Here is a 16,057-nt window from a genome sequence, read left to right as displayed (position 1 = left end):
GCTCTGAGCAACCTGATCTAGGTGGAGTTGTCCCTGCCCACAGAACAGGGGCTGGACTAGATGGCCTTTAAAGGTCCCTTCCAACCCAAACTATTCTATGATTCTGTGATATTAAATCACTGAAATCACAGCAGCATGTAGCTGACATTAACTCTATATATTCAAGCCACCCAATGTTTTAGAGAAGCATAAGAGAGAGCATAAAATTCTGATACAGACCAGAGCCTTTTTATTGAATTCTCAAGTCTTGGACAAGTTCGTCCCTCTGGCAGACTCTCTTTGTCCATTTTAGTATTTCACATCTGGGAGGACTTGTGTCAATGCAAGAGGTTAGAAATAATTTCTAAGCCTCTTACAACCTTTGACTAAGCAACTCTTGTTAAACAAACCTTAAAATAATTTGGAATAGTAACACACAGTCCTTAATAAGTAGCTGCATTTTGCAAAGGAGAAGTCCTGGCAAGGGCAACTAGTATTTTTTACTAGAACAATGCTCCTATTGAACTGCAAAAGAAAAGGAGAGGATATAGCTAAGCCAGGCTGATATGATCTGGAAAAGGAAACTTCTTGTTCTGAGGTGCGTACATAAAAGGAAGGCAAACCTGGCTTAGCTATTTTCACCATAATTTGCAAATCGTAGGTTTAGAAATCTTGTCTGGAAACACTGGTGGTGTTTTCTAATAGGAAGAGACAAAAAAATGGCATGGGGTGAGAAAGAGTACAGAAGAAAAAACAGTGAATTGGAGTTCAGACTGTATCACAAAGGGAAGGAGAATCTGTTTGGCAGGGGAAACAAATCCTGCAGAGAAAAGCTGCAGGTATTCATTGGTGTGACACTGGTAATTCTGTGCGTCGTCTGCAGGCTTCCACTTTTCTAGAGAAAAAGATACTCCAATTTTGCTAAAGGCTGCACGTGTCACACTAACCAACTGGGGGCTATTGGTCCTTCTACACATCGGCACTTTTTCTTTACTTCTGGTATTTATAAAGCTTTTATAAAAGATTGAGAGATAACCTCTAACATTCCACAAATATGAAGCATTCCTTAAGAAGTGAGCAAAAGCCACAGCATACCATCTAAAAACTATCAAAATTTTTCATTTTCCAAGGAAAATGGTGTCCTTGGGCATTAGACAGCATGACTGGGAAACGCTGAGCTTGCGACAGTGCTCTTACAACAGCCCAGGCCCACACTCTGCCGGGTGTTTGTGTTGGTGTGCACGTACCAAAGAACCAGCACACACCGCGGAGCTACTGACAGGTTTGCCATCAAACAACTTACATCTTTGCTTATAACTCCTTTCTTAAATAGCATCCTTTGCCTCATATAACCAGAACAGGTAACTTTTTTTTTTCCCTACACCTCCTTCTACTCCTAAAATTCACTTAAAACACAGCTGTGATGTTGGGCAGGACCCACTGTACTGCATTAGACCTGAGACACCATCTTTCTCCTCTGCATCAACACCATGTTTTCAGGAAACAGGAGCAGTGTCTTCTCAAAACCAGGGCGGCACTACTTTTATCTAAACAGGGCAATTCCTCAGCCCCTTACCAGATCAGTTACATGTACCCATTTCCCAGTTACAAGTCCCAAAACCATACACAGACAGGTTTTCTAACTAACAAAAAGTTCTGGTCACCTTATCACTCCTGCTGCAGTCACTGACACCTTGACACTGAAGACTACTGGATGGCTAATCCCTAGCTCCTACGGTTCGTACTCCTCCCTCAGCGCACACTACAATTTCCCTAATTAATCTCCCTCTGCCTCCACAGACGACCTTACCATAGGTGATGCAAGTACAAAGCTTCAGCAATCCGTGAGCTCTCCTTTCTGGCTCCAACAGCCCCATCTTCTTCAGCCTACACACCATGTGAGGTTTGAGCAGTACTGGCAGGACAGAAGGTCTCCAATAGCCACTAACAGCTATATCAGGCCAGTCTCCTGCACCATCACAGCTGAAGCAAATGCCCAGCTGGCCTCTTTGGCAACACCAAAACTCCAAACAAGCACTCTTGATATGGAAAACACCTGACTACTTTGAAAGACTAACCCTTGTCAGCTGTGCCTCTCACCCTAGCTGTACTGCCTTCTTGCACCCAAGGTGAGCTCATTAGTGTGTGGGGCCTTGGTGCGTAAAGCACATTAGTTGACCTATATAACAAATGCTCACCTTCATTCATCTTGTTAGACAAATAAAAACTGGATTTACAAAGCTTGTCATGCTACAACATTCACCAGAACATGGTCCTACATATCAGGTCAAATTATATGTCAACAACGGCCAATTCCATGGAATTTCACAGAGGTTTGACCCACCTTTGTCTCACACTCCCCTTTCTTAATTCTGTCATTCCTATGGTAACTAACTCCAATTCTGAGTCACCTTTCCTAAAGCATGTGATGCAAATGTACTCTTTTGGTAAGGCAGAAATCTCCCTCAGTGTACTGGTTTAATTAAATTAACGAGCAAATGTGAAAAATAGAGGATCAAGCATCCACTGCTGCTGAGAGGAGCAGTTACACCAGGCAAACACAAACCTCCTGGGCTGCAGGACAAAAAATACCTGGTGCTCTACCTACAGACGGGTTTTGACACCTAGCTCTGCACACTCTGCCTGTTGGATAGGAATTACGGAGAACTACAGAGAACCCAGCAACATTTAATACTGAATTAAGAGCTCTCCCTGTTAAGAGAACTCTCTGCTACTTTCTATTATTGTATTTGTGTGTACTTAGTCAGATAAGGTACATTACCTTATAACCATTAAGAAGAGAAAAAAATTGAGTATACAATTGACTAAAATAACATAACTGATAGCTTTGAACCAGGATGCTGAAGGAAAAGGCACAACCTAAACTTTACGGTCTATCCTGCCCTGCTCCCCAGCCTATTTTTAGGCTATCACTTTTCATCATTCTGCTAGGAACTATTCCCATAGCACCTAACTATTGCCAAACACCACTGATTTAAAACATGGCACCGACCAATCTTCTAATAACCATCACCTTCTACAGGCAGCTGAACAGCATGTTAAAAGATTTGCAGTACAGGCTTGTTAATAGAAATCTCTTCCTGGTGTATTAATAAATTCAGCCTCATTTCTTTCAGCTCTCAGAATGAGCTCCTAGCCTCATGACATATGTGCATACTTCTGACTGAGACACTAATCTTAAAATATTCAAAAATATATAATAATATACTTAGTACATTAATTATAATATTCATATAATAGTTTCTGGGAAGTATAATATTACCAGAAATGCCAAAGGATTTTGGCTTGACCTCACAAATTTTAAATCAATAATCAAAATTGAATATAAATGCTAAAGTCCTCATATTCTTGTTAAAGGCAAAAGCTAAGACTTCAAAAACAAAACCTCAAGCGTGACTGCACTCACTTGTCTGTGAGTCAGGGCTTCTCAGCTGAGCCACGTGGCTCCGGGGCCCCAGCCTTATAACAGAATGCTTAGGGAAACATGCTCGCTGTGTACGTGGGTCCAGCTGCCAGCACAGACCTCTGACTACAAGCTCCTTGGCCATACTCTAGTGTATACACAGAATCAGCCCCAAAATGGACTCCACTTAATAGCACTGTTATTCTGGGGGGGAGGGAAAAATAGGATTATGCACTTCTTGTAAATGTTAAAATAATCCCATAAATCTGAATAAAATGAATTTTTTTTGGTGAAATTGTCTGCAACACTCTGCCATGCATATTGTTCCTCTAAAGGATTATTTCAAAATTATGGACTCAGAAATGTTCAGCTGGATAGTTCTTGGGTGGCTGAGGTGCTCACTGAAGAATTTAAATGATGTAATAGCTATTGAACACCCCATTATATGGCTGCCTAATTAATGTAAATGATAGTTATGTCTCACTCACAGAGGATTATTTTACACAGAGGAAAATCTACTCACTGCCACAGTAGCCATTTCGATAGTTTTTATAGGAGCAGTTGCATTATGGCTTCATTGAGTAAAAGGTAAGTAGCCGTCCTAAATAATGAAGATTGAAGGTTTAATAGTCCCAATAAAGAATCCTGCAGGTTTTTTATTTCAAAAATTAGAGTTTGATTGCAAGCGTATGATAATGAGAGGGAAAAGAGCACTGGCATGTGGAATCCTTCTGCAGCCCAGGCTCCTTGGGAACTTCCATTTCTTCTGTACAGAAACATAGAAGAATAAGGACAGAAAAAAAGAAAATAAGCTCTTCTTTACTTTTCATGACAGCATGCCCAAGCTCCAAGCCTCTCCCTGTGGCAACATTTCAGCAGATGAGGACATGCTGGATTGTGCCTGTTAAACTTAGAAGGCTGACGTTACTGGAACAGCTGCATACGGCTGATCACGTACACACAAATACCCTCAAATAATGTGAAGAGCCCAGCTTAGACCCATTTGAGTGATGATATGCAGACATAAGCCAGCCTTGCAAACTTGTCTCAGAATTGTAGCCTATTACAGCAACTCTCTTTTGCGAGGCAGTAGTCAAGGGACTCGGCATTTCTGTTACGAGACCCTATTTCCAAGGTTATATATCAGAAATTATAACAGCTATAAAAATTCAAATGAGATTTAAAACTTGGCATGAGCATTCTCGCTTGGGATCTAGTACTTTTTAAGCAAATCTTTGCAGGAAAAGCTAAAAGTTTACTTGTTCCACTTGTTATTTTAGGTCTCTATTGCTACATAATTCTCAATCTAGATTATTACGCGCTCCTCATCACAGTACCCAAGTAATCTCTTTTCACAGCTGCATTTTCAGAATGGCAGTTCGGAGCTAGGACAATTGATTTGACATTTATTTCTCCAAACAGCAAACTTCCAAGAAGGGTTTTAAAAGAACTTCTGTTCCAAGGCAGCCACTTTTTTCAGCAATAAAGCACCACATGTGTTTTAGCAAGTAAAAAGTGGCAACAACATTAACCTGAATTATGGTAACAATGACTACAAAACAAGCTGGCTGGGGATTTGCAAACACAATCTCCAGATGTCTGCAAAAGATCTGATTTATCAAACACACTCCAGGCAGGATTTGTTATGGGTTTGTACTTCCTAATAAAAGAGGTCTGTAGTATTTATTTACCGTTAGTGTCAGTGAAAGGCACTACCCTTGTGACATCTTTCAGAAAAGTGAGTATATCCCTTTAGAATAATCCACAGGATACGTAGAGAGCCACAGACCCTAAGAATCAAAGCTTGGAACCACCAGTGAAGTGAAACAGGATGAAGCGGAAGGTTAAATATAGGGAGAGGAAAAAGATCGTAGGAATTGGAGGCAGCCTCAAGAGGAAATCTCAGGTAGTGCCAAGGGGAAGTCCAATGCACTCTGGCTGCAGGGACAGGTTAGAAATGCTAAATGCAAGCCATGGAGGATGCAATCTTATTATATCAACACAGCCTGTGGCCATTTAAAATGCTTCCCTCTGTGTGGGGCCTTAAAAGCAGCGCACTGAAGAGTAAAGGCTAGTTCTACCTCTAGTTTCGATCCACAGCCTTGCTGCTGAGGCCATGATGAGAAACCCTGGCTAGTGCTTAGTTTAGGGATGATTTTTGTGATATGATTCCCTGCCATTCAGGAGCTGGACTGACATGAACGCACTCTTTCCAAGCAGGTCTCCACTCAACCCTCCCCACGGATAAGTGCTGCATGCAAATAACTCGCCACTCGTGTTAGTGGAAGAGTGGCACAAGTACAGGCAGAAGCAGTGGGGCCATTAAATTTATGTTCCCTCACCTTCATTCTCACAGTTCTGCCATGCAGTAGTTTGGACTGAAAACTAATGCTTCGTACAAAGAATAAAGGGTCCCTGATATCCTAGGCCCAATATTGGGGGGGGGGGGGGGGGGGGGGGGGGGGGGGGGGGGGGGGGGGGGGGGGGGGGGGGGGGGGGGGGGGGGGGGGGGGGGGGGGGGGGGGGGGGGGGGGGGGGGGGGGGGGGGGGGGGGGGGGGGGGGGGGGGGGGGGGGGGGGGGGGGGGGGGGGGGGGGGGGGGGGGGGGGGGGGGAGGGGAAGAGACATACTTACATATGTACACAGAAGTAAAATAAGTAAAACACATGATTCATATTTTTAATTTTGCATTTACAGTGCAATACCTCCTATGTGCAACGACTTGTGAGCAACAGCTTTAGGACAGCACTGCATCAAGATAATTACTTCTGTTTAAAACAAAATGAGTTACTAAGGTGAACAGATTGAGTAATCAAGCTCAATTAAGCATGCGCAATATGCACTGTAACAACATTCACTCTTTGGCAAAGTGATAAAAAAGCTTTATTTTCTTTTGATTTCTGGTAGTCTACCTCAAAGAACCGTTCATTCCTACTTCAACCCAGCTAGCGTTTCCGTGAAGATCTATCATGAATTTTAGCTACTTTGCCAAAGATATTGTTGGGAAGGGGGAAACAAAGAAAAAACATCCTACAGCTACAAGCAGGAGACAATATTAGCACCTACACAGGCATCAGGCTTCGCTGGTACAGTCCACGCTCTGGTCAAACATTGTTTTCGTGTAGGAGAGTGGTGTCGTGCTTTGGAAGAGAAGCCACTTTTGGGGCTATACACCTATGAGAATGTTTCAAAAGACAGTTTTCTTCCCATGCAGCAGAATGGTTTGTAGCTTCAGGAAAACTACATTAAGTAACTTGTGGCTTGGCACAGGTATTTTAATTTATTATTATTGTTGCTGTTGTTTTTGTTGTTGCTTTTGTTGCAGCTAACATAAAAAAGCTATAGAAATCTCACCTCCTTCTATACCCAGAGCAACACATTTTGCTTTGGTACCAGAAGATGGAGCCATACACTCACAGTTTTAAAGTGATTTTTTTTTTCTCCTGTTCTGCCAGAAAAAACACCCATGAAGCAGACAGTGCCTAGAAACTGCTCTCTTACCTTACATGAACCTGCCTTTTTACTGCATCTATGCGTACTGCTAATCTGGTGCATGCCTTACCCTATGTCAGCTGCCTTTCTCAGATGTTTCCATAACAACTGAATTTTCCTTACTGCAAATATATTTTCTGAATTGCCTACCATGTCAAAATGAAATCAGGAAACAGAACCAAAATAAGCCAGGCATTTCCAACTGCTAAAATATCACACTTTTCATTTCCTTCATGAAAGGATATTAAAGGAAATCATACATGTCCCAGAACCATCAACGTAAGACTCTTAACTCCTCATCTTGTTAAAAGGCCAAATAAATATAGATATAATATCATGTTTACTCTGTGTCCTAAAGCTTAAAAATGTGTGCTCAGATAAGAGAATAGGCTAGGTTTGTACACTGCAAACCCTTCAGCACTGCTGCAGTCACTCAGAGTAAGCCACGCATTTGATGCCCGAGGCATGTGCCAAAAAAAAAAAACCCAAACCCAAACCCCCAAAAAACAGTGGGAGATGCTATGCCATGGCTGCTCCCTCAGGCCCTGCTCTGGGCAGCTCCCATCCACTACCCTGCAGATGCATCCAGGCTGTAGCAGTGTCAGTGGCAGCTGCTCCACAGGCAGGGCAGGCAAGGAGCATTGCTGAACCCCCCGCAGCTCCACGCTGAGCGGTGGGACAGGGCCGGTCAAGTCTGACAGCAAGTCTGCTAAACCCTGGCCCTTAGCCAACAGAGTGTGCGCTTGTCCTACTGCATACAGCCACCTCCATGATACATTAAGATGAAAAGAGCCTTTGTAAAGTGACATACATCTGAGGGGAAGAGAAACTCTTCACTAAAGGTATTAAAGCCTATTAGGGCTTTCCTTTGTTGGCTACTTGCTCCTTGTCAGCTGTATGAGCAGCCAGTCCTAGAGTCAGATCAAAGCAAGATAATGGCATTCCTAATAAAGCCAGCAGAGATCTTTCAGGTAAAAATGTTTATTGTTCAAGAACACTATCAGGTCCTTTCATGTCCTTTCCTGATGTGGCAATGTCCCAAGTTACTACAGAACTGTTTTAAATACAGACTTAATTATTCTTTTTGCTACTCTTTCAGACTGATCTCAGGCAGCAGAAGCAGGTGACTAGTTTTACTCTCATTCATTTCCTTAGTACAATGCCATAACCTCTTTATAACAAATCCTCCACCACAACACTTAACATCTCTCTAATGGGACATCAAAAACGAAATCAGCAAAACATTCTAGCAAAGTGGTTCACCAAACAAAAAATCATTTATTTTTTTACAAAATCTAACTATGGGACAAAGCATGCTGCCTCTATAACCCTGAATGCTGCAACCTGCTATCAGCAGTAGATATCCACATGTGGCTTCAGCTCCCACCAGTCCTTGGGGAACCACTATTTGATGGGGAAAACCAGAAGGGTGTGTGTAACACTGAGTGGAGCCCACAGCAGGTGAGATTGACCCAAGTGTCATCCTCTATCCAGAGCTTGTAGGTACCACAAGAAGGCTTCAGCATGTGGAACAACTAGAGTAATAGTTACTACTAATTCTCAGCTTTTATTTAAAATATTGTACTTGCAAGCTTATATCCACCAATTAAAGGCACCCCGGGTGACAAATCTGAAGAAAATGTCATGCGATCCTTTTTCCCCACCCATTTACTTCAGTGCTGCAGCTGAAAGCCTAATTATAGCTTTGGTTGCCAGGATTCTGAGCAGTGTCTCTAGCATTCCCTGTACGATTTTTGGACAATCACTTAAAAACTTGGATTTGCTTCCTTTTCCTGTAATATATGAAGAATACTCAAAGTCCTCAGGGGAGCACTACGTTTGGGAATCACTTTGGGGCTATGAAAGCACTCCGTAAAGGTGTAAGGGAGCTCTGGGTTGGGATGCTGAGGCAGGACAAACCCTCAACGTGAACAAAAAGGACTTGCATACTCTTCCTATCCATAGTCTGGGTCCCTTGCAGAGCAGCCACAGCTGTAGCAGTGGTCCCAGTCAAACTGCAGGAGGTGGAGACATCTCAGCCATGTACCCAGTTCAGGCAGAGGTCAACTGTGCAGCAAAACCACCAGAAGCGGCTGTACCATGCACCTACCAGGCTTAATCCACATTAGACTACAAAACCCACAAAGGACACCCGGGCAGCACTTGTATAGTATGCTAGATGTATTCCAAATATGTCACCTGCACTGTTCGTGCTCTCTCTGCTCAGAGAGAAATGGAAATCCCAGACAGAAATACAGGATTCCTCTTGCACTGAAACGACGGCAAGCTGAGGAAATCTCCAGGAGGAAGCAGAAAAGGCCACGCTGTTGATAGACTATTGTGTCTGCAAGATGGATGAGAACTTGAACTCTTTTGTAAGGAGACCAAACATATCACTTAATAAAAACAAGGCATCCTACAATGAACCTCTCTTTCCCATATTTATTCCTCTCTAAACACAGCAGTGCACAGATTATAGGAAATGGTTTTACATTTAACTTCAACCCCAAGTGGTAAAGAAACGGATCGTATCTCACAATGTAAATTTGCATCTACCATCATTTAATGGATGTTTTATACATGCTATGTACTACTGTGTTTTTATGGAAAGGCAAAAAAATTACTTGGGAATTTGTTTTTAATTAAGCAATAAGGCTCAATGGGGTACTGCTATCATGCAATAAAACCACTCCTGGGGTGTTGTGAGGCATTTGGTCCAGATGAGTGCTTCAAATCACCCCCAGATTGTGATTAGATGATTACTCCCTGGAGTTAATATTAGATGGTTCTCTCTAGAGTTGTCTTATTGCTATTATAAAAAGTCTTCAACAGGGGGAAACTAAGTAGCTTTTGTGCTTGAAGAAGATGAAGTTCGCAGTTTCGACTGTTGAGTGGCTGGCTGAGCTGTGTGGGTCCCATAGATCAATTCACCTATTTAGCATGCGTGAAAGATCATCTCAGTGCAATTCTTTGACCCAAATAGTTTTACAATTAAGTGGCTTTCTTTTTTCTAGGAGATGGAAGGATATAAAGAGCAAACAACTCCAAAATAAAGCAATCCCAAGACAAGGCGCTGAGGAATTTGATTCTGAGATATGTATTGCTGGCTTTATCTTTTTGTAGGGAATAATGAATCCTAATCACTATTATGCTAATTGTATTAACGAAGGCTAATGCATGCAGTAGCGGTAAGAGATTCTCCCAAGTTGGGTGCATGAGGAGGTACACGGCCTGAGGCATTTGTGGGGGCTCCCAAGCTAATGAATTCAAACAGCTCAAATGGTACAGAGCCAAACTGCAGTGCCCTCCCCTGCCTCCCCCCAGCTGCTCTTCAGGGTTGAGGTTAGAAAAGAAATATTTCATTCTAACAAAAGACAAAAAAAAGAAAAAAAACCAACAACAAAACAAAAAACAAAGCTTCCTGCATATTTCAGTATACCAGTAAGAGAGAAATCTCAGGAAAACATTAACTCTTGCGGGTCCCTTCCACTCCCAATTTTTCACAGCTTGAGCTGAAGTACAGAGCAGAATCCTCAACTCCTCCTCCTCCAGGTGTCCCTCAACAGCCCACCACACACCTCCTATTACACAAAATCCCTCTGGTTTCTCAAGCAGGCAATAATTTTTACACTTCACAAATTAAGGTGTGATCCTTCACACATCCTCTGCGCCCTAGCCTATGTCACATCTCATACCCTGCACAGCCCAGGCAGCAATACACTCTCTAAAAGCCAATAAACCTCTTCCACCTGGTAAGAAATCCCCATGGTTCCTCCTTCGGCTCAGCACCTCTCCATTTAAAGATCCAGCATGCCAATGGATGGGGATCCCAGCCAAGCTGAGGTTTGCTCTCGGTTTCCAGGATGTCAGCAGAACACCTTGAAAAAAAAACCCACACCACCTTTCTGTTTTCCCTTATTTTGAAGAACACGAAAGGAAACAAGGATTTCCTTTTTTTTTTTCCCCCTCCTTCCCCTTTCACAGAGCTCTCTGCAATATGCACTCGATGTCTAAAACTTCCCCAGGCAATTGCAGCAGATGCCTTCCTGCACAAAAGGCATTGATGTGGGGCAAGGCACGGGTCCCTTACAAAGAGGTAATTTTTCCTTTCTGAGCGACACACACACTCAGCCTGGGCAGCAGTTCCAAAGGAAAGAGACCAAAGCATGTTCTTCACATAAATAGAAGCTATATCCATGGGCAAAGCAGGGTTTATGAATGAAACTCCTTTACGTGTCTTTGACTAATCAGTCAATCATAGGTGAACACATTTACATCTTTTTAAATTAACTGATGATTATCACACTCTTGTTCCCCACTTTAATATTTGAAAAGCCTAATCTACCTAAGTTTAGTGTTTGTAATACCTAATAGTTCACCATGATTTATCTTGTGCAATAAAAGCACACTCTGAATATGAGATCACTGTTTAAATAGAATAGCAATAGTAGGAAAAGACTTCAGATGAAGAACACACACAGAATGATGTTATTCTGGAAGGAAGGCTGAGCCCAAAAGATGCAGTACTCTCTCACAGCATGCTGCAAAATGCTTTCAGCAGCTTTTTTAGACACATCTCTTTTTTCCACATTAGTTTCATACGTTTTTCCTCTAATATTACACCCCTCTCTGCACTGAATACCTGCACCTTCTCACAGTTCTGACATTTCATACTCTTTTACCTCACCTCTTTCTCACCTTCCCCTTTCATATTTCGACTAGAACCCACTCCCATTACTGGGGAATGCTACTCAGAAATAGTGGTCTGGCAGCATGCCAAAACCTACTGCTTGTTTGTCAGTGCATACTCACCTGTCCCACTCCTCTGAAGAGAACAAACTTCTTTTGAGCTTTCCCTGTTGTATGTCCCCGTACTGGGCAGCTCTTGGGTGCAACCTGAAGACTCAGGGTGATCGACCCATTTGATCAATCCACTCAGAAAACGAACATGAAGCTCATGCTGTTAAGGATGAAAGAAAGCATGGGTTAATGACACAACCTGAAAAAACTGAGACTAGGTAGCCTGGATTAAAAAAACCAACCAACCACAACTTTTTGATTGAAACAATGCAACTCCTTCCTTGCTTGGACCTGCTCACTTTTCAGCTACAAAATGCCCTTGCTACCTTCAACCCAACAGCCCATATGGGAGAAGCCACAGAGCTGTCACAGGGCACATGGTGTTGGTGCTCCGGGAGACAGGGAAAGGGCTGCCAGTGTGGGACAGTGGAGGTGTTTCTGCACTGCAAGGTGAGGCGCATCCACAGTCCTGGCAGCAGCAGCTTCCCACTCACCGCTTCCCACTCACCGCTTCATGTGGCAGCAGCAGCTTCCCACTCACCGCTTCATACACCCAGCGCCAGAGGTCCACTGTGCCTGGTTTGCTCATGGTTTTAAGTTTCATCATGTCTCCTGCTCACAGTATACTTTATCATGCAGAATGGTACACACTGACGACATCATGTAAAGAACATTTCAGTGACAAAAGACCCTGAATATTTTACAGTTAAGAAGAGGGATACAAATGGAGCTACATATTACATGCTGATCCAAAACAGGAATAAAAACTCTTACCAAGCTTTGGATCAGATCTTCTAACCACTTCTGTGATTACAGTTACAGACCACTGTGAAGATAACAAGTTATTAAAACCAAAATTGGCTTAGCAGGGAAAGCCCTAGCATTTCTCTCTCCCACTGTATGTTTCACCACTGCTATTTATCACTGAAAATTAAGAAGGAACAAGCAAAATACCTTATGCCTTCACAGCACTGAGGTCCACAGACAAGTGCCAAAGCTTAACACAAACACCAGCATACAGCCTGAAGATAACATGGGTTTGAAACCCTTCTTGTAGTGCTGACAACCACACGCGTCGTTTTTACTGGGGAGAACACACCCCCTTCTTTCTCTTCCCTAGAGCCCAACCAAGAGCAAATAATTATTACGTATTTATACACAGCATTTAAATTTAGCCTCTGCTGTTTACCTGCTTGGTCATTATTGGTTGTTCAAGACTTCAGTTCCAACTCTACCTAAAGGCCATGCACAGCACTGCACACACGTAACCAAGAAAACAGGGCTGAAGGTCTGAGCAGGGAAGGGCAACGCACAGCAAACACGAAGGCTCTTATGATGCAAACTTGCAGCTTTAGAATCTGCAAGCGTGAGTGGTTTTGTGCTTCCTTGCACACGACAGCTTTTGCAATGATCACCAAGATTTCTGAGCTGGGACATGACCCTGCAGTGAGGCACACGGGGCTATGAGTCAGGAGCTCCGGGGGCTGTTCCTCAGCCTCCCAAGTGATTCACTCTGAGACAGAGCCTGTTGCTGCTGAAAACAATAGCAAATAACCCACTCTTCCTATTTCAGTGATCAAGCTGCGTATGACCATATGTAACTCTCCAAGTTTCAGTTTTACTCTCTGTGAGGAGGGTACAAATTCTCACATGGTTATTAGAATTTATGCTGCACTTCAAGATCCTTAGAATAAAGTGCTGCACACATGCAAAGCACAGCAATGCCGTTGTAAAAACAAAAGCACATTGGCTGTGTATTGCTTCCTTAAGCGAAAGGCAGAGGAGCCAGCAGGTCTCAAGGTTGATTTCAGGAATACTTCTGTCACTCCGACAATCATTTTGCAGCCAGGCTCCTAGGAACAATTCAAAAGTGGGTAACTTCCCGCACGTGGGCCAAGAGAAACCCCAAGGACACAATGACCCTCTGAAATGGGTTTGTCTGGCAGCGGTTTCAACACATGTGGCTATTTTGGAAACTGACATTCTGAAGTTTCAGTCTGCACTGACAGAGCCGAGCAGGGCTCCGATTTCTGCACTGTCAGACTTGGAAGCACCTCATTTCTAAAGCACACAAATGATGCTGGTAGGGCTTCAGAGACACAAATCAATCACAGCAGTTCATACGTTTCTAAAATAGGCCGATTACTGAATCCACCGGAAGCCAGATCAGACAAACGATCATCCCTCCACGCACACCGTACCCTCACAGAGCATAGGACAGAGGTTATTCATGCTTACAAGTAACCCGTATAATGAACACACGTTGAGTTATTCACTCATTAAGTAATAGGAGTATTCCAAGCTCAATTCAATAAAATCTCCACAGTTAAAAGCTGTCTCGTCCACTGATGAAATACCCCAGGTAGTCAATTAGTTAAAACCACTGTCTGTCCTATGATCACAGTGGGTTCCTAACATCCCAAACTGAGTATTGAGTTTTATTCAAAATAATTTTATCAAATGCCTGTTGTTTTTTTGGTTTTTTTAAACATGCACTAAACATACACTGCGCTCACAATTTAACACAGGTTTTTGTTACTATCATAATCTAATATTTTCCTGCAGGCTGTTGTTGTAATTCTGCCACTAGAAGATAATAAAAAGCCATTTTCTCCCCTGCAGAGCTTACCTTTGGCTGACTCAGCTGAGCAGCTGCAGTTTCCTTTACTTGCTTTGAAATTATTGTATCCCAGTTGGGCAAGATATTTCTGCTACTGAGAAACAAGTGGTTCTGGAAAAAACGCCAGAGGCAATAGATCAGATAAAGCAACTGGAGCAAGGTAAAGAGACTTTAAAAGCTGGTTATTTGGGCTGCAGCTTTTTCAAGTGGTCCCACAAATGTTTCACTTTCACAGCCAGGAAAAAAGAGCTCCTGAGTCTGCCTATCTTAAGATTACTGGTTAAACTCTGAGTTTGTGTCTCAATAAGGCATTCAAACAAGGATGTAACAGCTTCCAAAACAACCAACCAACCGAAAGTCAGCTCTCAAGTGCGACCGGCTAATACTGACTGCACGCCCAGTGTGTACCTCGAGGCTTCCCTTGCCTCGTGCAGCAGTTGCCTAAACACGCCTCCATTTCTGACTGAAGAGGGAGAAAGTAGAAACAACCTTCAAATTCCAGGCTGTTTGGATAACCCAATGCTACGTATGGCCAACATGTAATAATTACAGCCCAGGTGAGTGTATTGAGAAACAACAAGAAAAATAAATCAAAGTACTACATCTCAGTGATAAAGACTATGATTAGGATAACATGAGAGCAAATTCAGAATAGTTTTAGCACATGGGGGAAAAAAAACAATTTAAGAGTAATAATCTATGGTTGGTTAGATTATTATTCTGGCAGCTAAGACAAACTCTGACATATTTAGTTCAGTGCTTCGTATATTTACAGTTAGCTTTATGTAAAAAAGCATTTTGTCAAGGATGAATTTCTAAGCTAGGCAGATCTCCCCAGACCTAGAAGACTGCTTGCGAGGCAGCCAGGATGGAGACTGCTAGTGTCCGGGCTCAACACAAAACAGCTCCCAGTTGCGAGAACTGGTCTGCAAAGGCTCTGCCCCTCCTTCCACTGACAGAGCACTCACTCCTGCTCTCCCACAAGGACAGAAAAGACCCCACACTAAAGCCCTAGCAACAACCTGAAAAACACTGCTCAGCCCAGCAGCCTGCCCTCTGTGGTGAGCTCTCTTCTCCCAGGTTTTCAGAAGTCTGTTGACAACCCAACAGCCCTCTCTGTAACCCTCTCTCATACACTGCCAGGGAGCCACGTACCACAATTAACTTAGTCCATGTCCTCGTTCATCTGCTCGTCTGACACAAAGTATGAAGAAATAAGGTCTTGTGGAAACTCTCGTGACTGCCCAAGCACTTTAGCTCTAAAGCGCACCACAAGCTTCCCAGCCCACATTATTATTACCAAAGAAAACGAAAACCTGAAAAAAAAAAACATTTCTAATACCCTGACAGGTCCATCAGTTCCCATTAAAAATAGAAAAGCTATTACAGAAAGTGAGCAAGCACCTGAATTATAGATCAGCGCAGGCCCGGGTAGCTCAGGGTTGTTTTACAGTGCCAGGCAAGGGCCAAAGCTCAGCTCACCCACGCCTCCGGCCCGGGGCGCCCGCAGCAGGTGCCGAGGGGCGCCGACGGCCTCAGCTCACCCGTCCCACCACCCTCACGGCAGCGGCACAGGCGAGGGGTGCTCAGCGGCCCCTGGCACACGCAGCCGCCGGGGAGGCACAGCCACGGCAAAAAGGCGCCCCTGGAGCATCCCCAGGGGGCCCAGCCCCGGCGCTGACAGGGCATCGCCTGAGGAGAGGCGGCAGGAAAGGCCCGAAGGCGCCTGAAGGGCCGCATGGC

At 43.6% G+C, this 16,057-nt stretch overlaps 1 protein-coding gene across 2 annotated transcripts in view; it reads right to left on the bottom strand.

Annotated features, from left to right (window-relative positions):
* LOC109279391 overlaps positions 1-14,665 on the bottom strand; it is a 42,877-nt gene extending 28,212 nt beyond the window's left edge. Inside the window, exons 1-4 of one of the 2 annotated variants that reach the window (XM_019471393.1) lie at positions 14,324-14,665; positions 12,649-12,810; positions 11,707-11,854; positions 10,644-10,772 (exon numbers count right to left, since the gene is read on the bottom strand). In XM_019471393.1, the coding sequence (XP_019326938.1) occupies positions 10,644-10,661 (18 nt within the window). In that variant the 5' untranslated portion in view covers positions 10,662-10,772; positions 11,707-11,854; positions 12,649-12,810; positions 14,324-14,665. The remainder of the gene's footprint in view (positions 1-10,643; positions 10,773-11,706; positions 11,855-12,648; positions 12,811-14,323) is intronic. The other variant, XR_002086145.1, reaches the window with a different exon arrangement.
* Positions 14,666-16,057: the final 1,392 nt, after the last annotated feature.

This window comes from Aptenodytes forsteri, unplaced genomic scaffold (genome assembly GCF_000699145.1).
Source record: "Aptenodytes forsteri isolate BGI_AS27 unplaced genomic scaffold, ASM69914v1 Scaffold33, whole genome shotgun sequence".
In the NCBI taxonomy this organism is placed as follows: domain Eukaryota; kingdom Metazoa; phylum Chordata; class Aves; order Sphenisciformes; family Spheniscidae; genus Aptenodytes; species Aptenodytes forsteri.
Note: the sequence above shows the minus strand (reverse complement) of the source record. Positions and strands in the feature narration are given on the sequence as shown.